Raw genomic sequence first — 23,131 nt, 5'->3', positions numbered from 1 at the left:
AGGGAGCTCGGGGGAGGAGGATGGAGGATGGAGGGAGGTCGGGGGAGGAGGATGGAGGATAAAGGGAGGTCGGGGGAGGAGGAGGAGGAGGATGGAGGATGGAGGGAGGTCGGGGGAGGAGGAGGAGGATGGAGGATGGAGGATGGAGGATGGAGGGAGGTCGGGGGAGGAGGAGGAGGATGGAGGATGGAGGATGGAGGGAGGTCGTGGGAGGAGGAGGAGGAGGAGGATGAAGGGAGGTCGGGGGAGGAGGATGGAGGGTGCTCGGGGGAGGAGGATGGAGGATGGAGGGAGGTCGGGGGAGGAGGAGGAGGAGGAGGAGGATGGAGGATGGAGGGAGGTCGGGGGAGGAGGAGGAGGATGGAGGATGGAGGGAGGTCGGGGGAGGAGGAGGAGGAGGAGGATGGAGGATGGAGGGAGGTCGGGGGAGGAGGAGGAGGAGGAGGAGGAGGAGGAGGATGGAGGATGGAGGGAGGTCGTGGGAGGAGGAGGAGGAGGAGGATGCGGATGCCCAGCTTCAGTTCAGTGGCCTCTGACTCTGGGATCCAGACCAGGAGGGTGAGGCGGCGGGCCGACCGGACCGAACGCCGCGTCTCGTTAAAGTAACCATGGAAACCAGGAGGAGCTCCGACGCTCTGCCACCGGACGACAAACATCTTCCCTCATGTGATAGTGACGGGAAGCCCTCCCCGCCAAAATAAAGGAGAGCACTTCCTGTCTGAAAGTCTTTAGCTGGACACAGTCTCACAACCGACCAGCCAGAACATTATGACCACAGAGAAAGGCTGCTGATGTGATATGCTGACGACGCCCGGCTCTACTTTCCCCGCTGAGCTGAGGAATGAACGCAGACGAAGCTCCTCCAGCTGATCAGTGAAATCATTCCAGAGACGCTGGAGTCCCCGGATTTTATTTCCCCCAGTCAGCTTCAAACACAAACCGAGTGGCGACGCACTTTGGTCTTTTCCTGGCGAGCCTCGGCGGTTGGAAATATTCCTGCTGCTGTAAATGTTTGATGGCATCTTGTAAAGTATTTATCGCAGCGCGCCGTGCCCCGCCAGTCTCCCGGGCGGGTTTTTAAACTAATAATTGTGCTGCAGCAGACGGAGCCGGCCACACGGCCATTACTGCTATTTAAACAAGCTTCTGTGTGACGAGACCAAGTCCTGGGTGTGTGTGTGTGTGTGTGTGTGTGTGTGTGTGTGTGTGTGTGTGTGTGCCTATATATATATATATATATATATATAAAGCTCTACTAACTTTACGTTAGTATGTTGTTTGCTTCACCTGACGTGTCTCCGTCTCAACTTTGCCAAATGAAGAGTTTCTTGGATTTCATCAATGATTCCAGGAACAGTTGTTGGTATTTGAGTAGTGAGAGCTCACAGGAAGTAGAATCACCAGTTTCCTGATATTTCATAAGTAATAGAGCAAATATGGGGAATAGATGAGGTGTGATGAGCTGAATTTGTAAAAAAAAAAGAAAAGTGGAATTCCTCAAAATGTACCAGACAGATTTGTTCATTTTTGACTTTCCTGTGTGGAATTGAAGAGGCTCGCCGGGGGCAGGTCCCCCCCCCCATAGAGACAGAAACTCAAGGCCACACACACACACACACACACACACACACACACACACACACACACACACACACACACACACACGGGTGAAGGGACCCTCTGGCACCTCCGGCGCCATGAAGGTTTTGACAAATGACTTGTTTGTGTCGTTCCGCTTTTTTTCCATCAGCCACGAAAACCCACAGTGGACATCTCCTCCACTTCAATCTCCTTCTTATTATTTTTCTATCTCATCTTCATTTTCCATCTCACTTCCTCCTGCTTCTCCCAGCCGTAACCCCCACGCTCCGGCTTCGCCGCGCTGTGGCTTCGCAATTTCATTCCCCCCTCCCGTCTCACATGAAACGCTCCTCAGACTAAAAGAAATCTTAAATTCTCCTGGAGGCTGGCGAGCCGGAGCCCAGACACCGACTCCAAACGCAGCGGCTCACCACACCCGACCATCGAAGGATGAAGCAGGGCGGGAAGTGAAGTGGGGGGGGGGGGGCTACACATGGTGAGTAAAAAAAAAAAAGATTTGTACAAAAATGGTAAAACGGAGAGCAAATCACGTCTCCAGTATTCAGAGTCGTCCTCCAGAAATAGCAGCTTATTATTCTTCCCAGGCTCTATCGGCCACATCGATCTCAGCAGTGATTCAGCAGGGAAACCAAAAGCCCCTTTTTAAAAGCGTCTGATCGGGGGTCTGCTGACGTGGAGCCGCTGCATCAGTCAGACAATAAAGCGAACCATCGACCTGGAATACGACGGGAAGTCAGCCTCAAGCAGGCGCCAGAGGAACAGGAATTCATTCCAATATCACTGCAATAGTCCTCCAACAACAGAGCGTCCACACAGTTCTCCTGGCAGACTAGTAAAGCAGGAGCACAGGGAGAACGTGTAGTCTTCACACGGAACCAGTTCAGCAAAACATTTCTTTGTTTGTGCAGCGACGTTACAGGGCAGGCCTACGGTGGCCTGGGAGGGCAAAACACTACCAACTTCAGAAAAACACTACAAAATAACAAAAACACTCCAAAATAAAAACAAAACACTACAAAATAAAAAAAACACTACAAAATAACAAAAACACTCCAAAATAAAAACAAAACACTACAAAATAACAAAAACACTACAAAATAGAAAAAACACTACAAAAGAAAAAAACACTACAAAATAAAAAAAAACACTACAAAATAACAAAAAAACACTACATAATAAAAAAACACTACAAAATAAAAAACACTACAAAATAAAAAAACACTACACAATAACAAAAACACTACAAAATAAAAAAACACTACAAAATAACAAAAAACACTACAAAATAAAAAAAAACCCACAAAAGAAAAATAAACCTACAAAAGAAAAAAAAAAAACTACGAAAGAAAAAAAACCACTACAAAATAAAAAAAAACACTACAAAATAAAAAAAACACTACAAAATAAAAAAACCACTACAAAATAGAGAAAACACTACCAAATAGAGAAAACAGCAGAAACACTGAAAACGCTGTGGTCAGCGTGTTGGGCCAGTTGAAGCTGTTGCTTATTTTTTTAATGTAACAATCTACTGAGCATGTGCAGAAGTACTATTTATTTGGGCTGTGGTGACCAGGACCAGTTGCAAAAAGTTGCGTTTTCACCTTTTTACACGGCGTTGCAGTGTTTTCTGACGGTTCCACCAGGATTGTGTAAATGAACCACAAACAAGTAAACAAAGCCTGAGCGTCACAACAAGCATCTCTGGAGGAAGAAACCCCACAGGTCCAAAGGAAGAACATGCAAACATACAAACATCCACATATTCCTCACTCACTCCTAAAATAAACTCCAATCCAGCTCCTTTATTTGGAATAAAGCACCTAAATAAAGATCTGTTGGTGTAGAAAGAGGAAAAGAGGATCTTTCATTTCATTTTAATAGAAAACCTTTGAATGTTCCTGCAGCATCTCGAGACAGCGAGACGTCAGAGAACCTGCAGGTGAAATCCGGTGGTTTCTTCAGATTAAAAGCATCGGCAGAAGAAAACTTCCACGCATCCAAAGTAGACGGGAGAAGCAACCAACCACACACACACACATACACATAATTCTACTACAGTAAATGTTGCGTAACACCTGCTGACATTCGGAGGTGCTGATTGGTCCTTGAGGCCAGAGGGGGGTCGGGGTCAAGGAGGATTATGGGAAGGACAACGAGGCGTTCAGGCGCCTGAAGGTCCACAGACCGAAGCTTGTGATTGGCTCCTAAACAATGAGACAGGAAACATCTGCAGGCTTGAAGCCAACACACACACACACACACACACACACACACACACACACACACACACACACACACACAAACAAATGTTATAAATACCATTTATTAACGCGAGGAAATGAAAGGCTTTGGCCCTCGGGTCTCATGCTGACAGCCTGTTTTGGGCTGTGAAATGGTATTTAACTACCGTAATGTCTGGACTATTGCGCACACCTGAACATAAGACTCCAAATTTAAAAAGAAAAAAAATTAAATAAAGGTCAGAGTTACGTGATGCACCTGAACGCAGCACCCATGTATCGTTGGCATGACGTTCGATAAATTAGCCGCGGCATTGTTTAAGCCGCAAGGCTAAAGTGTGTGAAGAAAGTAGTATAGTCTGGGAATTACGGTAATCATCCTGCACTGCTGAAGCTCTTGATCCACACAGTGTGATTATAGGAAACACTTTCTTTAATTCTCTTTCATCGTGGCTCGTTGGATTCACACTTCACTCCTTATTTCCCTCCTCGCTTCTGTCAGACATGAACTTCCAGCCCTAAACTCATCCAACACACAATTAGTAAAATCAGTGTGTCATCCTAAAGCCTATAAAAACTCTTGTTATTGAATCCCTGGATCAGGCACCAACTCCTCACACTGACACATGAAGGGAAAAGTCAGGATGTGTTTTAGAGTTTCCACCTGGAGCCTCGGGCCTGTTCCTGCACGTCTGCTGCTGAACAGCACAGATTACACCTCCGACGACAAAGCTGTGTTTTGGATGGGAATGCAGTGATGCGATACACGGAGATATATTGCTTTGATTTTACAGTAAATGAGCTAAAAATCATGAAAATCAACCAAAGAATCAAATTCAATATTTTTCAATTTTGAAATATTTGTACCGTATTTTCTGGACTATAAGTCACATCACAAAAAAAAACAAAAAAAACCATGAGAAGGAAAAAAGTCAGTCTGACTGGTGGATCAGAACATTTATGTGTCCAGATGTTGATAATCCAGGACCAGATGTTCCAGAATTTGTCCCTCAGCTCGAGCCGTTGTGTTTTTAACTTAAGATTAGCATTCTCAGTTTTCCTCATCACGGTAGCAGTTTCTTATTTTCCAGTCCCTCACAAGTTTCTCACACTGTGAACTCCTTTTTGTTTTCTAACGCACATTTTCAGTTATCTGATCAGTCAGACAACTTCAAGGTAACTGATACCAATACCAGAAAATACAGTATTGGTATCAGCTTCTTATTGCTGAATATTAAATTACATGAAGATCCCATTAAAGTTTACTGAATAATGGGAATACGATGGGAGAACACAGACATTCTAGTGGACAGACCACCAAGTTGGATTGTTATTACGGTGACTATCAAAATAAAAGTACCAAGTTGGATTGTTATTACGGTGACTGTCAAAATAAAAGTACCAAGTTGGATTGTTATTACGGTGACTGTCAAAATAAAAGTACCAAGTTGGATTGTTATTACGGTGACTGTCAAAATAAAACCACCAAGTTGGATTGTTAATACGGTGACTATCAAAATAAGACTACCAAGTTGGATTGTTAATACGGTGACTGTCAAAATAAAACCACCAAGTTGGATTGTTAATACGGTGACTATCAAAATAAAACTACCAAGTTGGATTGTTATTTCGAGGACTGTCAAAATGACACCATGACAACACAGAGTATATGCAGAACTACTAGTTACTACCATCATGGTGACTGGGACCATGACCAGTACCAGGACCAGGACCAGGACCAGGACCGGGACCAGGACCAGGACCAGGACCAGGACCAGGACCGGGACCAGGACCAGGACCAGGAGCAGCACTTAAGCCGTCTACAAGGTGTTGGAGCCCAAACATTTCAAGAAAATTCTATCTTGTCATGGAAACGGAGCCCAAAACCTCCGAAAGTTTTTTACTGTCACGTCACGTAAACCCCCGATGACACTATATAGGGTTTGATTCCTGATTGGCTGCTTGGAGCAACACTTTTTAAAACCTGAAACAAGCCAGGGACAGAGAGGACAGACTGCCTTCACTTCTGGGACGTCAGTCCAGGTATGGGGACGATTAGTACTGCTGGAGAACCTTTAGGAAGTGGATTGACTTGATACGATGAATTTTAAAAAAGCGGGAGGCGTCCTAAATCCGGAGCTGATGAACAATAAAAGCAGAGCAGAGTGGGATCAACACAAAAGCGTCTCTCCGGTTCTTTGGATTCGGTCGTGGTTCCTCTATAAATACAGTAGTGCTCATGTCAAATGCCACTCGGGTAAATAGTTGGAGACGGTTCCCCCTCGTGACACAGAAAACTGCATTTCCAAAAGGGGACGATTCCATCTGACGGCTTTGACAGCGACTCGGTTCATTCTTAAAGTTAAGAGATGAACTTTCCAATAAACACGCAGCACAAACTCCTCATGAGTTCACCTCTGTTTGCTCTGTTCGTCCCGCAGTAATCCACAGTTTCACAGTAATCCAGACCAAAATAACAACAGGCCTGTATTCCCACTGCAGCAGAGCATATTTTCATTCACCACCTATTATCTTCTTCCTCATGCTTGTAGTCGTTTTCTCTTCCAGCTTCTGACGGGTGTTTGTAACCTGGTGTAAATTACAGTGTTGGTCTGATCTGCAGCCTGACCTCTGGCTGAAGGTCTCAGGCGCATGAGGCTCTGACAGGAACACATAAATGCTGGTTGAAGGCCGGAGTAGGACTCTAAAAATAGACACGGGAAATAAAGCGTAAACAGGGAAATGTTAGGTTGTGAAGCACTGAACCATCAGTATGTGGAACCTTCAGCTCAAGGTACTTCTCTCCTCTCACGTCTCGGGAGTATCACGACGAACAGAAAAGCAGTGAATGTAAAAGTACTGTAAGGTTGGTAAAATACTAGGTGGCGAGTTGAGAGAGGTCCAGTAGAAACCTGGAGAGACTTTAATAAACCAGGTTTACGTCTTCACTTCACTCCCAACAAGACGGTTCCTTCTTCTCCGGTCCTCCATCTCAAACCCAGCGGCTCAAAGACAACATGTCTCGGTCTGAAGCTGCAGATGATCAGGGACTCAGTGAAAGTTCACTCTGAGAGGTTTCATACCAAGTGGGACTCATTTTTAACATTCTTAACAAAGCCCCCCCCCCCCCCCCCATTTTTCTTTTTGTTTTTTTAATGATCTATTCATTTCCTGTGCTTCTTCCATTTGTATTCGGTGTGTTTGGGCTTACAAATTATTATTATTGTTATTATTATGATTATATTTCAATTTGAATACTTTATTCATTATGATTTCTAATGTTTTTCTTATTACTTCTGCTGTTAATTTATTTTTGTTAATTGTTTAAAGTCTTTCTTTTGGGCTCCCAAAAATATCAAAAACTACCAAAAAGTTTTAATGTTTTTTCTCTTCAAAATTCTTCTTCTTCTTCTTCTTCTTCTTCTTCTTCTTCTTCTTCTTCTTCTTCTTCTTCTTCTTCTTCTTCTTCTTCTTCTTCTTCTTCTTCTTCTTCTTCTTCGTAGTAGTAGTAGTAGTAGTAGTAGTAGTAGTAGTAGTAGTAGTAGTAGTAGTAGTAGTAGTAGTAGTAGTTGTTGTTGTTGTTGTTGTTGTTGTTGTTGTTGTTGTTGTTGTTGTTGTTGTTGTTGTTGTTGTTGTTGTTGTTGTTGTTGTTGTTGTTGTTGTTGTTGTTGTTGTTGTTGTTGTTGTTGTGGTGGTGGTGGTGGTGGTGGTGGTGGTTGTGGTTGTGGTTGTGGTGGTGGTGGTGGTGGTGGTGGTGGTGGTGGTGGTGGTGGTGGTGGTGGTGGTGGTGGTGGTTGTGGTTGTGGTGGTGGTGGTGGTGGTGGTGGTGGTGGTGGTGGTTGTTGTTGTTGTTGTTGTTGTGGTGGTGGTGGTGGTGGTGGTTGTGGTGGTGGTGGTGGTGGTTGTTGTTGTTGTTGTGGTTGTGGTGGTTGTGGTTGTGGTTGTGGTTGTGGTGGTGGTGGTGGTGGTGGTGGTGGTGGTGGTGGTTGTTGTTGTTGTTGTTGTGGTTGTGGTTGTGGTTGTGGTTGTGGTTGTGGTTGTGGTGGTGGTGGTGGTGGTGGTGGTGGTGGTGGTGGTGGTGGTGGTGGTGTTGTTAAACTGCAAAGCACGTCAAAGGTACCGTTTTATTTAACTTGTGGAATGATGACACTGTATTTCTCTGCCGTACCTCCTGATAAAAAATATTTATAAAAAAAGAAAAGTAGCTTTTGTAATTGAGGCGCCGTCGCACCAGAGCAGACATCATCAGGAGCTCCAGCTCTGCCCGACTGGCCCTCAAGGTGTCCAGTTAAATTCATTACATCCAAAATGGGCACATTTCTCAGGTTATTGGCCTTTCTTACTTTATTGGTTTTGTTCAGTACCTTGGCTGTCACACCGACCAACTGGTTGTTTATTCACTGATGTTCTGAGCGCAAAATTTAGAAATATTTTATTACCAGTTCCAGACAAAGACTGGGACTTTGAGAAAAAATTGACGCAGAGCAATAAAAACAACAAAAAAAACCTTTTGATCAAGAGATAATTCTCATTGAACAGAATTCAATCAAGTCAACTTACGTCTCGGCCCTCAATAGTAGTAGTAGTAATAGTAGTACTTTACTTGGTTAACCAAATACACGATGCAACAAATCAGTAAAGTAAAACAAAAATGCGACAATATCCTTCTTATAATTTTCTTCTTATAAGTTAAACTTGATTTTCCAAACTTTTTAGAGTTTTTTAAATGATGGTCCAGTTATTCCAAAACACATCTCCTGTTTTAGATTCTTTCTTGGCTCATTTTTAACAAAAATCCCAGTAATCCCAGATGGATATCGACTCTATGTTCAAACATCTTTTGCATCTATAGTTGAAGATTAGAATGTTGTGCCTTATGCATCACAGCTTGTGTCTTAACGTCGACGATATCGTGAGAAGTGCTAATTTGTCATGTGGCCGTTTGGGAAAGTTAGTTAAAGAAGACAGGCGATGGAGAAGATTATGACAATAGAATATTTCTATTCTATTATAATTGCATTTCTCATCGATTTTGTCTCTTCAAGGTCATTTTGAGTCTCCTTGTTGTTGTCTTCAGTCTTGGCTGTCTTCAGTCTTCACATGATTGTATGTTTTTTGTGGTTGTTTGGATTCCCTTTGTGTTTTTTTTGTGTCTTTTTTCACAAAAATCCTGCATCTTTATTTCTTAACCTCCACTCATTCACTCAAAAACACCAGAACAAGCATTACATTCACAAGATCTGCGAGCTGCGTTCACACTGCAAACCGTAGCTGGAGGACGAGGAACTAATCGGAGGACAAAGAGTTACTCGGGTCCTGATTAGAACTCGATGCTGACGCAGCAGTTATCGACTGCACTGCCAGCAGAACGAGAACGCAGGACAACAGCATTAAGAGAAACGCCTCAGTTAGAAAGAGAATCACAGGAAACTGTAGTACTGGGAGAAGAAGAAAACAACATGTGGTTTAAACATTCGACAAGTCTCAAGACGAAACACACCCTCACCACAAGTGAGGCACGGAGGTTTAAAACGGAGGAACAATTAGCATTTCGTTCAAGCATAAAGAAAACGCCGAGTGACCGTGACAGAGGGTCGACGCCAACGCTTACCGTCAGGAGTTCCTTCTGGAAAGACTTCCTGTCTTTGCTCTCCGCGTTGTTGCAGTCCTCCTTCAGCTTCTCCAGCACCGACGCCACGCGCTCCGGCTCGCTGTCCAGCTCCGCCCGGCAGAAATGCGTCAGGGGGAGGTTGACGTATCCCAGGGCGTCGGCGAAGGCCCGCCAGTTGCCGATGTTCTCCATCAGTATCGTTCTCACGGAGGCGTAGATGTACGTGAGGAACTTGCAGGGCTTGAGTATCTGGTCCAGCAGCAGTGCGGTGGTGAGGTCGGGCCCGCTGAAGTAAATGGGCTTTACTTTCCCCACCACCAGCACGTTCTTAGCATGAACCAGGCCCACTTTGCCCTGATAATATCCAATGTACCATTCCTTCGTCCATAACTGACCCTTCAGCCTGATCTTCTCCTCACTCAGAAGAGCAACGAAATCTCCTTTTTTATACTCCAGCAGGTACTGATTCTTGGTCTGTCGGATGACCGTTTTGATTAGTTTCCCAAACTTGAGGTTGTTTATCTTTCTGTCCTGGAAAACTGGGTACTTGGTGGCGATGGCAAGAGGGGACAAAACGATTTTGCCCACTTCCTTCTTCTTGAGGAATCGCCGCTGCACTGAGGTCTTCGGACCCGCTTTGGGTGGTGGCGTTGGCGTCTGGACACAGAACTGAGCCAGAATGCAGTCCTGGTCGTCTTTGACCTGGATCCTCAAGGTAAAATCCGAAACGTCGTCGGGGTTGCGTGAGGCGATGTTGTAGACGAGCCTGCTGACTTTCCCCAGTTTGACCTGGAAGCCTCGCACCACCCTGGCCTGCTCGCTGGCCTTCACCTCGTAGTTGGCCATGTTGGAGTAAACTCCCACGCGGAGGTCTTGCGGTCGGGACAACACAAACTGATGTTTGCCCCAGAGCTGCAGCGCCACCGCTGGTGCACACTGCACCTGCTTACCGACTTCACTCACCAACAGTGTTTTCGGGGCACAGTCGTGACCGAACATGGCCACCACGGTCTTGAAGGACGGGTGAATGTGTTTGGGACCGTACACTCCTAAGGTGATCTTTTTCACCACATGCTCCCAGACAGTGGAGTCTGGAGATATGGCCTGAGCCTGCGCCACGACGCACACGTACATGCATGGCTCCAGGTTATCCAGACAGACCTGGACTGTGTCGCCGTACATGTACGCCTGAGGAACCGGGGAGTAAGGTCCCTCTTTACAGTCACTCCTGACACACAAGACTTCCGTCGTCCCCCTGCTTTCCATTTTCACCACCACGGACACTTTCATTTCCAGAGTCACAGTGGTTTTGGTCTCCATGTTGCTGAGTTTGATCTCCACCACGGGGCTGACGGTGGTGCAGCGGTCACTGTTGAGCTCCAGCGGTGGGTCCAGCAGAGCTTTGATTGAGATCTGTTGGGTGTCCCCAGGAGCCACGTGGCCCTCGGGTATGTGAATGCTGATGTTGGTGTCTGGAAGCTGGACGGCGCCCCCTGAGCTGTCCAGCCGGCAGACGATGTTGGTCTCTACCGGCTGCGTCTGGCCCCAGCCGGGGTTCTGACCCAGTGAATCCAGATCGTGGCACGACCTGGCCAGCTTGCGGTGAGTGAGCCACGCAGTCCGGAAATCCTCCCTGCTCTGGAACTGCTCGGGCGCCGGCGCTTTGAGGCCTCCGAAGAAACCACCCGAAGCCTGAGGCATGTCCGACTGAGCCTGCAAGATGGAGAGCTCAGACAGGCTGTAGGAGCGCTTGCTTCTGAAAAACGGGTTGTCCCTGCGCAACGTTTGTCCCACCCCAACACCGGGACTGAGGGGATTCAAGTTAAAACTGCTGCTGCCAAAACCGCTGATGTCGGCAGTGCTGCTGGTGGAGATGGGCGCCGTTTGGGCGAGAGTATCAAACAGAAGAAGGTCCACTGATTTCTCATTAGTGTTCTGGTCAAAGGAGCTCTGAGGACCTCGGCTGAGGAAGGGGTTAGTAGAGGTATGATTTGTTGCAAAGGGGTTTCCGTTTTGGAAGGTGGTAGGTTTCAGAATCACCCCCGCCCACTCGCCCAGAAGGTCCATTTCTTTGGCCGCCTCCTCGTTGCAGTCGCACACCGTGTCGATCATGCCGCTGTCGCTGAACGACGAGTCTCTGTAGTTGATGGGCTCCACGTAGGCGGCGGGGATGTAGCCCATTTCTGTGTTGTTGTGCGCGTACCACCACTCCCCTCCCGAGGAGTCCAGAACGTAGAGGCGGTCCCCTTTGGAGAACTTCAGGGTGGTGAAGCTGGACGGGCAGTAGTCCTTGATGGCGACGACTTCCCGGGCCGTGCCGAAAGAGGCGGTCGCATCCAGGCGTAAGGCACTGGGAGAAGGCACTGAAAAAGAAAGAGATGTGATCAGATGAGGATGAGGAACTCGCCCTTCGCCTACGACAGCGGCGTAGGCGAACAAGTCATCGGAGTACAAGTAATCACCCCCGATATGATGTGGAGCGAAGATGCATTGGATTTCAGTAAATTACAAAATGTGGATCATTACGATGATGCTTCACTGTCCAGTGTTTCGGTTTCGCTGGTGCCCCTGTTAACTGGTGACTTCTGCCAGCAGCCGTGAGCAGCAGCTGATGTTAATATAAGACAAACACTACGATACTTTAAATTTTAATGGAAATGTGGTTAAACGACGTTCTCCAGGACAGCTACGGGTTCTGGTCGGGTTTTTAACATCTGCTGTGAAAAGGAGACGCTGGAGGAAGAAGGTCACCAGTTAACAGGGAAACCAGCTACTCCTAAACACCGGTGGTATCGTGGCTGGGAGAAATAGTTTGATTTGATTCACGTCTCCTTGGACCTTCTCTCAGGATCTATTAGTTTCAGGACACAAGATCAACTCATTCTGGATCTTAACCAGCAATAGTTTGTCATTGCTTTAGTCCCTTTTCTGTCCAATCCGACACAATAATTCTCCCAGGATCTACTTCCTGTTCAAGTTGATTGAAGATGTTGAGCCCGAATTGTGTCGGGACTGAAAGTGCTCCCCCTCAGATTACTGCATGCAAAGAGCTTCACACCTCAGCGGCTTTTGATTTAGTTGTTGAAGATTCTAATTAGAGACTTTTAATGGGTCCTAATCAAATTTATTTATTTAGCCAACAGAGAAATTAGTTGTGGGGAAAATGCCTCGTGACAAACATTGTGAAGCACTTTGTGACTGATGAGCCTGTGAAGACGTATGTAAAGTTCAGTCACCAGTTAATTATAGTTCCATCAAAACACTTGGGTAATACATCAGTTTTAGCAGATGAAGGTGCATCTCAACAATGTCACAGTTGTTCAAATATATGTAGTATTTTCTTACCAAATACATTTAAAAGCCAGCCTACAGATGCGACACAGACGAGCTCGCAGTGATTCTATCAGCGTGTCTTGACTGTATCTTAGCGGCTCTGAGCCGTCAGCGCCACATGTTTACACTGAGGACAGGCAGCTCATCCACCCGCTGTGTCTCTGCACAAACAGGAGAGGCACACAGTCTGTTTACTGAGTCACCCTCCCAACAAACACAACAGAATCTCCTGGCTGGGTCTCACAGGTCGGTCTTTTCCCGAGGTAAACACACAGACTGGTGACAGGATGAGCTGCAGTCTCTCAGAACATGAGAAACTGTGACGTTCGTCGTTTTCTTACATCACAACATCATTTCAACATTTTATGCAACGTCCCTCGTTTGTTTGTTTCCATGACAATGATTTCAAGTGAACATGCTAAACTGTTGTTTCCGGTGTCCGTTTCCATGACAACGGCGCTCGGAGCCACTGGAAACACAACTTCTTTTTTATTTTTTTTTTGGAAACGCCCGGGGCCCGTCTCCGTGTACACGGGCGAAAACAAAGACTTTCTGGAAACGCTCGGGTTCCGTCGATGCTAAAACAGAGTTTGGATTCATGAAATGTCAAATATACAATTTAGATACCTTTTACTATATTATTAGCATTTGGGGTCATTTTTTAAAGGTTTGTTCTCGTGGATTTTCCTGCTTTAGTGATTTTATGTATCTTGGCTCTTTGGCTGTTTTTAGCCGCGGTGTGCTTCCTGGTGGTCCGAGCAGTTTTAGCTGACCTTTTTTCCTTATTTTCCCTTTTAACTAGAAATGTTGGTCGTTTTTGGTTTGACCGTTTTTCTGGTATTCATTTTCTTTCCTGTAATTTTTACTTTTTTGTTCGTTAGCAAATTCCAGCTATTCTGGATGTTTTAGCTTGTTTAGCATTTTTTTTCCCCTGAACATTTGATTGTTTTAGAAAATCAGTGTGGAATGCAATTTAAAACTAGAGCTACACTCGGTAGAGCGCAGACCTTCGTCAGCGCCACATTTGTTTAAGGAACTGAGTTAGCATCGCTAGCATGATAGCCATTAGCTCAAATCAATGCTGACTAGCCTGTCAGGTAGCTACATCACCGTGAAACATTGAGCAGGGAGCGTCTCCATGGTAACAGAGGCTGATCTTCTTTGATCTCCTCCATGAGGAGCCGCTCTCATTCGCTCTGTATGGGACATTTGTTTCACAGTTTTTGGGGGATTTTATTTGGAAACAGTTCATCGTTAACGTCCCAAAAGTTTGGTCCTCAGATGATGAATCCTCAAAGATTCAATTTGGGTTAATCGTTTTTGTGAAAAGTTGGTCAAATACATACATACTAACATACATACATAAACACCTCCATTGGTGCCCAACGTTCATTGGCGAAGGAAATAAAAATGAAAGGAAAATGTTCATTTTCATGACATATTCTAAAGCTTCAGGGAGCCGCTACAGAGCAGCTGAAGAGCCGCATGTGGCTCCAGAGCCGCCGGCTGCAGACCTCTGGACTGGATGAATGGATGAAGGTGACAGAGCGTGAGCTGCTCACCTTTGACGTCGGTGAGCGTGGCCTCCGAAACCCCATCGCTGAGGTCGATGAGCGTCCCCTCGGACTTGCAGCGGGGGAGGGAGGCGTTGTTGTTGTTGGTGGCTCTGATGCGGTGAGCCGCCATGCTGGGGCTCGTCGGGATGGGTCGGGGCTACACGGCGTCGTCTTCAGCTGGAGGAATGTCAACAGCGTCCCATCGTCTCTGAAGGACCCAGACAAGATCAGGTTACACAGTTTGATCAGCACTGAACAAGCAGCGAGTTCCCAGAGGCGGGAAAACAAAGAGCATCACACATCCAGGGCCGGCACAGCAGGTTCACCGGAACACAAAGCCTTCACATATCTGCTCCATCTGGAGTATAAATTAGGCTTTGTTGTGATGAGAGGTGTTTCCTCAGCTCGACGGGACTTTTATTGACAGATATTTGACAAGTTTGCATGTTGTCCTTCAGATAGTTTTGACACCTTCCAATAATGTAGTTAAAAACACTCAAGATACTGGCGACATTAGTTTATAGTTCATTAGTTTTTTCTTGTAGAACCTTTGTGATTTAAGTGCTGTTCATCCATCGAAGGACGAATGCACACACACACACACACACACACACACACACACACACACACACACACACACATTCAGATTTTCAGGTAATTCAGGGTCTCCAGCTTGCCTTGACGGCATGTGTTTGAGCTCTCGGAGCAGATTTCCAGAGAAAAACCACACGAGCAAAGACTCCAGCCTGAAACCAGCTCAACGCTGAAACATCACACGGCGTCGTGAGCAGATTCCTCTGAATCTAAACAGTTTGTTTCTTTAGACAAACCTCCACGGTTTTGATTGCCAGTCTTGAATGTAGGAAATGGTTTATCCTCTGCTTGACAGACTGTGGCTGCAAAACAGCTTTTTTATCTGATTATCTTGAACAGAACTTATATTGAATCGGACTCTCTCTGATTCAAACAAACCCAGAAGCATGAACTTTATTTCTGTCTTTTCTTTCTTTTCTCTTTTGAATCTGCCCATTCCCATCTGTCCATCCAGACCAAATCCACCGCTTCTGATTTGACAAAACACACAAATCTGCAATTAAAGTAAAAAGAAAATGAGAAATAATTCAACACAGCCTGGTGAGTTTTGTGCACGGCGGGTCACTGTGGCCTCCACACTTATTATTAGCAGTGAATTAATCCATGCTTGGTCCTCTTCAAGGATATCTACTCGGAGAAACGTATTTGAAAAAACATGAATTCCAGCATGTTTCATAGCCTGCAGGAGGATTAAGTAGAAAAATGTCTTTCACTGTTTTAAAGGCTGAATCCGACCTGCAGACCTCAAACCTCTCAGTAAAACAGACTTATATACCAGCAGAACAAACGATAAAGCTTGGATTTGTGTGTTTGTGTCCTCACACTTTGGTTCTGCTGCTCTGAGACGTTTGTCTTCCCTGTAATATTCTGGGTTTATTGGATGATTTCAGCTTCTTGGTCTGAGCTGTTGTTCTTGAGTCGATGGAAATAGACCGAAAATGAAAATGTGTCCGCCTCCTCGTGAAAGAAGGAGAAACCCTCAAACCTCAGCGTGTGTGTGTGTGTGTGTGTGTGTGTGTGTGTGTGTGTGTGTGTGTGTGTGTGTGTGTGTGTGTGTGTGTGTGTGTGTGTGTGTGTGTGGACTCCTTCTTCTCCTGATTCTCATGTTTCCTAAAAGCTTCAGCAAGAAGTCGCCGTGAAGCAAATATTCATTCTATTAAAATACACGTCTTAAGAACATAAAAATGCAGCAAATGTTTGGAAGAAACTTGAAAATGGCTTCTCTTGGTTGAAGAGCTTCTGTTCATCTTATTTTGCACATCTTGGTATATTCGTATGTTTCCTTACTCACTGACTTTGAGATTATCAGATGTTCATCTTTATGAAATTACCGTAATCTCCGGACTATAAGCTGCTACTTTCTTCACACGCTTTGAAAATTTGTGGATTTTTTACGTGTTACTGAGCTTCATGCGGGCAGATTCTACTTCGTGCAGTATCTGCAGTGTCTTCGGCGTGTCTGCTTCTCCAGAATTTGCCCTAAAAGTGACAAATCTGTCCTCTTCCTGACCTTGTCATGTGCTGCTTTATGTGTTTTAGTCTGAACTGCTGGAGCTGACAGCCCTGAGTGATGCGTTCAGGTGCATCACGTAACTCCGAAACTCTGCCCTCCGTGACTGACTGACCAGTCGAGTTACAGACAAGTGCGTCCTTTATATGTACAATTTTTGTTTTCGCTTTTAACTTTGGTGGGTGTGGCTTAAATTCAGGTGCACTGAATAGTCTGGAAATTATACAGAAATGTTCTTCTTATGTAAAGCTGCCTCCCTTTTCCACCAAGTAGCCTGACTTTTCCTTGCTTGTCAATGGAACTAAATCATTGAGGCTCATCTTTTAGTTTTCAACATGCTGACTCCATCGTTTTCACTGTTTCTTCCGTTTCCTGTGAACGGAAATCAATTTTAAAACACAAAATCAAACGCTTTTGCACTTGGAATGTTGAAAACAGGATTGTAACGTGTTTCCATTCAGCAAACTAAACCCGTGAATCTCTTTCAACACCTCCGACAAAACTGGAGCCGATCTAAAAGTTAAGAACCGATATTGAAGCTCTCGCTCAGATCCAAATTCAAACAAACTGTTTGCTCCACATTTTTCTGGCTTCTCGTAACGACTCTCTAATTGCAGAACAAAGCGATGCTGCTGTTGTTCCTGCTGCTGTAAAACACGAACAAAGAGCGGCTTCAGAAACAGCTTCCCGCTGACATTCAGGACTTCTGCTTTTACACACTGGAGATGAATTATTAAGCTGCAGCAGAAAAGCTGCAGGGGAACTGCTTTACGGAGCCACGAGTGAAGAGCTTAATTAGACTGGAAAATCCATTTAGGATGAATCTCACCATGAGAAGACACGTCTCCTCCTGCACTGATACGATGCCCTGATGAATTCTGCTCCAGGTTAAACACAAAGACCTTGAATAAAAAGACAAAACCTTTAAATATGAGTGAACTTGACCTCCTCCGACCCGGCGGCTGATGGTTTTATTCAGTCAAGCTGCAGAATATCAGCTGAGAATGTGACAATGATATGATTGTGAATGAAAACAAGCAAGCTTCGAGCTCCGTCTCTCTCTTGCCCCTGATTGACCCCGGCTGTGCACAGCACAGAAGTGGGGGCCGTTGTTTTTGGGATATTTCTGCAATAAATCCCACTTTTTCTATTTAAAATCCTGTCATCTTGAATTAAAAAACAGACCTTGTGACATTTAATAACCAATGTTAAATATAGAGGAGAAAGGCAAAAATAAACTTTGGCTTTGGCCTGAAGGCATTTCGGCAACAGATGTTGTCAAAAAACAACAACAAAAAAACGTGTGAGTCCAAAACAACAACTTTTAAGCACTGTGAACTAAATGCACAAAATTCAACTTTTGCACTGTAACTGTAACCGAAATAAACATTCATTCATTCAAAACCATTGATAACTGACACAGAAGAGAGTGTGATATATTTAGCACCCTTAAGATTTACATTGAAATTCGCTCAATAAATGAGTCCATTCAGTGTAAAGACAATCCCTGCATGAGGTGTCGGTGAAAGCCGAATAAAAAGCACTGAGGCAGGCGCCTCGTCACCAGCACACAGTGTGATGTCTCCGGCTGACTGTCAGCATGTGCAGCACTTTAATGGAGGTTTTATAACTGAGGTGGTGAATCGCTGCGTGAACCAGAAACACCTACAGATGTTCAGGCTGGAGAAGATCAGAGCAGAATGTAGAGCAGAATTAGGGCTGGGACATACAGCAAAAATATCATATCACAACTTTTTGGGATTAAAATCACAATTCTATCTCGATTCTTATCACTCAAAAAAATCCAATACTTAAGTACCTGAGGTTTTTTAATTTCATAAAATTTTGAAAAATGTTGAACATGCTCAAATCAGTGCACACCAATAATCCAGATATTTAAACCTTTTTTTTTTTTTTTTGCTCCGTTTATGACAAAAGCCATGTAACTGACCAGCACCGGTTGCTGCCAAAATGCTTCAAGTACTAAGGTAAGTAAACTACAGATCCCCCCCCCCCCCCCACAGGAATTCCTATTATAATAACTCTGAGACTGTTTGAAAGTTAAAGGACGAGCAGAAAGCAGAGAAATGGTGCTTTTTACTTGTGTAACACTCATTACGTTGAGCTTCTGGAGTACGAACGTTCAATTCTGGCTCTGGAATAGCAGGTGTAAATAAAGAGGACAAAGAAATCACTGTTAAATTCAAGTAAAATCCAAAAAAGACTTCAACATCATCTACATAAATGTTTGTGTTCAAAGTCATGACGTCCATCAAAATACACGTTTATCTAATACCAAGCAGCCAAAAGATATTTTACTATTCAGAGATTTTAATGGTGTTATGAAAGGTTTATATTGTTTGACATTCCTTTGTAGTTTATTCTGTTTCATTGCTCGGTATATTTAATAATATGTGTTCATGTACATATACACATCAAAATACATGCATGAGAAATTACAAGAGTACTGCGCCAAAAGGGCTGAGACGGTTTATTAACATATTCAATTATGTCAAATTTAATATTCCAGAAAAAAAATGGTAAAATATAAGCAAAAAAAACCCAAATTTTGATTTCAAAATAGAAAATAAGCCTAATTTATAACTAAAGTGGAGTCTTCATTTTTTAAAGAAAAAAATCTGCATGAAATTCTGAATAATTCCACTTCCTTTCAGTTGAAAGAGCTGAAGTGATCCAGTGCAGAATGTGCTGCTGACTAATCCACATTAGTGCGACTCTGCTGGCAGTTATGACGCCGTTAACTTTCTGCTCTGTGACAGCACCGTGTCTGGATCCCGTCTCTTTGAAGCAGATGGAGGAGGAGGAGGAGGAGGAGGAGGAGGAGGAGGAGGTGAGGTAGGGTCACATGTAAACTCTGGGTGGTCTGCAGCAGCAGCAGCAGCAGCAGCAGCGCCGACTCAAACCTTCAGCCCCAAAACACAAAAACAATGGTGGGCGGAGGCCCGCCGGCATGTAAATCTGAAGAAGCACAACAAGGAGGAAACTCCGTCATGCAAATCACGCCACATGTTGCCTGGTAATAAGGCGCTCAGAGAGGCCGTAATGAGGCTTAGCGTGTCAGAAGTCTCCCTCTGGACTCCTTTAATAACATTCCTGCAGTCTGAGCGTTGGGCTGAGCTCGGCTGACACGGCTTCATGCGCCTCTTTGGGGGAAGAAGGAAAAGTCTCCGACTTCAAATACTTTCATTTGAACCTCAGCGACACAGAAACAAGACAACGGCTGACAAACCTGTCAAATGAACCCTGACACCAGTCAGCCAGAACATTATGATGCCACAGGCCAGTTCTCCCTCTGCTGAATTTACTGACTTTACCTTCTTTTGAAACCCAGAATGTCCGGAGCATCGTGGAGCCCTGCTTTAACGGTCTGTATTCATACTGAGGCCACGTTTACACGTACCCGGGTTTATACAAAGACGGATAGTTCCCCTCTACGTTTCCAAAAAAACTAATTAGACGGACTCGCATATACACCTGGTTCAGAGCCGCTATGAGTGGCCAAACCTGTAGGGGGCAGTGTAACGAGAAGATTGAAGCCATGATAGCCAATCAGAATCCTGGAAAAAAACACCACGTCACTTACTGTGACATAAATCTCCGCCTCCACCCGTTCGATGCAAACAGACACAGAGAATTTGTGAACTCCACGGTGGCCGGAGTTTTCATGAGTCATCGTTTGTGGAGGCTCGTAGCTGCGTTTATGTGTAAATGCAAAACTCAAACGCAGAGAAATATCACCGTTTCTTCTCCAGCCTTTGCCCGTCAGCTCTACAGGAGGTTTCCGTCCTCACTGAACCCGCCTGACCTCCATGTGAACGTGACTTTGACACGTCGCTCCCATCTGAGCATCGTTAAAGACCGGGTCACGGTCTGTTGGGAGCAGGATTCACCCATGGTCTATTGGAGTTCTAGGTGTTGACTTGGCCTTTAAACTGCTGAGATCTCAATCCTGTGTAGCATCGGTGGGATGTGCAGGACAAACAAGGCCGATACAGGAGGGTTCCACCTCACATGGTGGAGGTCTGGTGGAGTTCAGACCTCAATGAGTCTGGAAGTACAACCTCCACAGTGTTGGTCATAATGTTACGGCTGATTCGGGATTTCGAAAGCGTTTCAAGTGAAAACGCATCGTTGTCGTGTAACGAAACGGAAACGACAGAAAAACTGAAAATCATGTAGTTTGCATGCCAGGCCAATAGTGGGCGCTCCTATAGCCTAGGAACCACTGATGCTTCCTTTAGAACCACCTTTAGCCTAGGAACCACTGATGCTTCCTTTAGAACCTCCTTTAGCCTAGGAACCACTGATGCTTCCTTTAGAACCTCCTTTAGCCTAGGAACCACTGATGCTTCCTTTAGAACCTCCTTCAGCCTAGGAACCACTGATGCTTCCTTTAGAACCTCCTTTAGCCTAGGAACCACTGATGCTTCCTTTAGAACCTCCTTTAGCCTAGGAACCACTGATGCTTCCTTTACCAAAGGAGACCAGCTCATGTTCCCCCACAATTCCTTGCGGCGACAACATTTAAAGGAACCCGCTCATCCGATCGTTCAGGGAAACTCAGGATGACTGAAAAAGGAGCAGATCATGTAAGTTACCAAAGCAACAATCTGCCTAGAACAACTTGAAATCATCTAGAACCCAGATCCCAACTAGGAATGTTCTGGATGTTGTAGAACCAACACAGTAAAGTCCAGTTTTAGTGCAGCCTGTTCTCACTCTGATTGGTTCTTTATTCACCTGCCAGCCGTTTCCCTTTAGTTCCTCTTTTCCTTTGATTTACATTCAAACCTTCAGATATTTGAGATGATATCAGAGGTTAGAACCTCGGGGGGAACGTGAGAGGAACCACCTTTATACTACTTTTTATCACAAGTTATCAGAACAACGTGATCGCCTTTCCTAACACCTTTCCTAACTCCTTGAGGAAGCTTCCTAACACCTTTCCTAACTCCTTTAGGAAGCCTCCTAACACCTTTCCTATCTCCTTTAGGAAGCCTCCTAACACCTTTCCTAACTCCTTTAGGAAGCCTCCTAACACCTTTCCTATCTCCTTTAGGAAGCCTCCTAACACCTTTCCTATCTCCTTTAGGAAGCCTCCTAACACCTTTCCTAACTCCTTTAGGAAGCTTCCTAACACCTTTCCTAACCCTGTGATGTCATCCACGGAGTGAAGGAAAAGTGGATAGGAAAGGAGATAGGAGGGATTATTTGGACGCAGCCCAAGTGTTTTCCAGAAATTCAGTTGTCGTGTGCACTGACCCCCCAAACCGTTTCCACCTGGTAAGGTGTGATGGGGCCTTCAGGGAGCAGAGCCCGATGGAATGAAGCTCAGGAAGTTTTTCTGATTCTCATGAAGGTCTCGTTATGAGGCGGCTGCAGAGCTCGCTGACTAACCGTCCGAAACGTGAACTATTTCCATTTCACTGAACGGTCTTGTGCTCAGTGTATGTTTCACATTATGGAGGTTGGTTTAAATGGAAAACTGGAGCGGAATTCTAATGAGTTCATTCCGGCTTTCCAAGCATGTTTCAATAAGACAAATTATCTATTTAACTACTGTTTGGTTTGGAGAGTCACACATCGGATGCATCTTTACGGGGAAAGAAACATTAAACCTTGAATTATTCAGCAGGACGTTCAGCGGCCTCCTGAGAGTTCGATAAAGCCGATGCGGTGAGGTGAGGCGGGGAGATAATCCGCTCTGCTTCCATTGTCTGCAGAGATGTTTTCAATAGTGCCGATCGGCTCGGTAGAGATTCAGCCTTCCTCTGTCTGCAGCGGGACAACGAGCAGGACGGACGTCCCGCTGGGGGAACGGCTCTCTGCAGCGATGAATATAGAATCATGATAATGGTTTCCTGTCGGGGACGCGAGGCGGCCACTGCCACAGGGTCGACCCTGCTGAGGCGCCGTGAGGGGACTGCGAGGGGAGGGGGGGAAGGAAGTGCTCATCGTACCGCTCCTTTCATTCAGCGCTTCACTTCCTGCAGGGAGGACGTCTCCCGAGGACAAAACCGTTTTTATTATTACAGGTTGATGGAGGAGGGACAAAGCAGCAGGTGCTGCAGGGGACGTCTTCTTCTGGCTTCTGGTGAGGAACGGTTCCTTTATCCGTATTCACCACCACGTTCACCCATTCACACGCCAAACGGGGTGCTCAGTCCCGCCGCCGGGAGCAGGAACACTTTGACATGCTGACCGGGGGAGACGGGGAATCCAACCCGCAACTTCTGATTGAGGGACGACCACTCTACCGACCGAGCAGCAGCGGCCCCGCCACACCCTTTTCAAGTGAAGACGGAAAACTTCCGTTGCACTCGGAGTCGCTGAAAACGCAACTTTTTGAAAACGGATCCCAAGGTGGAACTTCCTGAAAATACTCAGACTCCGTCTCCATGGAAACGGGGGGTAAGCACAACTTTCTGAAACGCTGCTACTGCGCATGAGCAACATGCACGTGGTTTCATTTCAAAGGTCTCGTTTCCACTGCGACAGTTGCGGATGTTACTGAAAGAACCGTACCCAAGGGTTCTGACTTTTCCTCATCTGGCACTAGAGGGGTTCTTACTATTACAATGGAGCCGTCTGCTGATTGGGCAGTGATTTACGTCGCTCTCCAGAAGCCCGCATTATTCATCTAGAGCAATGAGAGATTTCT

The 23,131-nt window shown here is 45.4% G+C and overlaps 1 protein-coding gene across 1 annotated transcript in view; it reads right to left on the bottom strand.

The window, feature by feature from the left end:
- LOC308118887 (SH3 domain-binding protein 4) overlaps positions 1-23,131 on the bottom strand; it is a 42,164-nt gene that overhangs the window by 1,620 nt on the left and 17,413 nt on the right. The window contains exons 2-3 of the mRNA XM_080478567.1: positions 14,352-14,553; positions 9,457-11,819 (exon numbers count right to left, since the gene is read on the bottom strand). Coding sequence (XP_080334693.1) covers positions 9,457-11,819; positions 14,352-14,475 — 2,487 coding nt within the window. The 5' untranslated portion in view covers positions 14,476-14,553. The remainder of the gene's footprint in view (positions 1-9,456; positions 11,820-14,351; positions 14,554-23,131) is intronic.

The sequence above is a fragment of the Lipophrys pholis genome (assembly GCF_963383615.2).
Source record: "Lipophrys pholis genome assembly, chromosome: 13".
Lineage (NCBI taxonomy): Eukaryota > Metazoa > Chordata > Actinopteri > Blenniiformes > Blenniidae > Lipophrys > Lipophrys pholis.
Note: the sequence above shows the minus strand (reverse complement) of the source record. Positions and strands in the feature narration are given on the sequence as shown.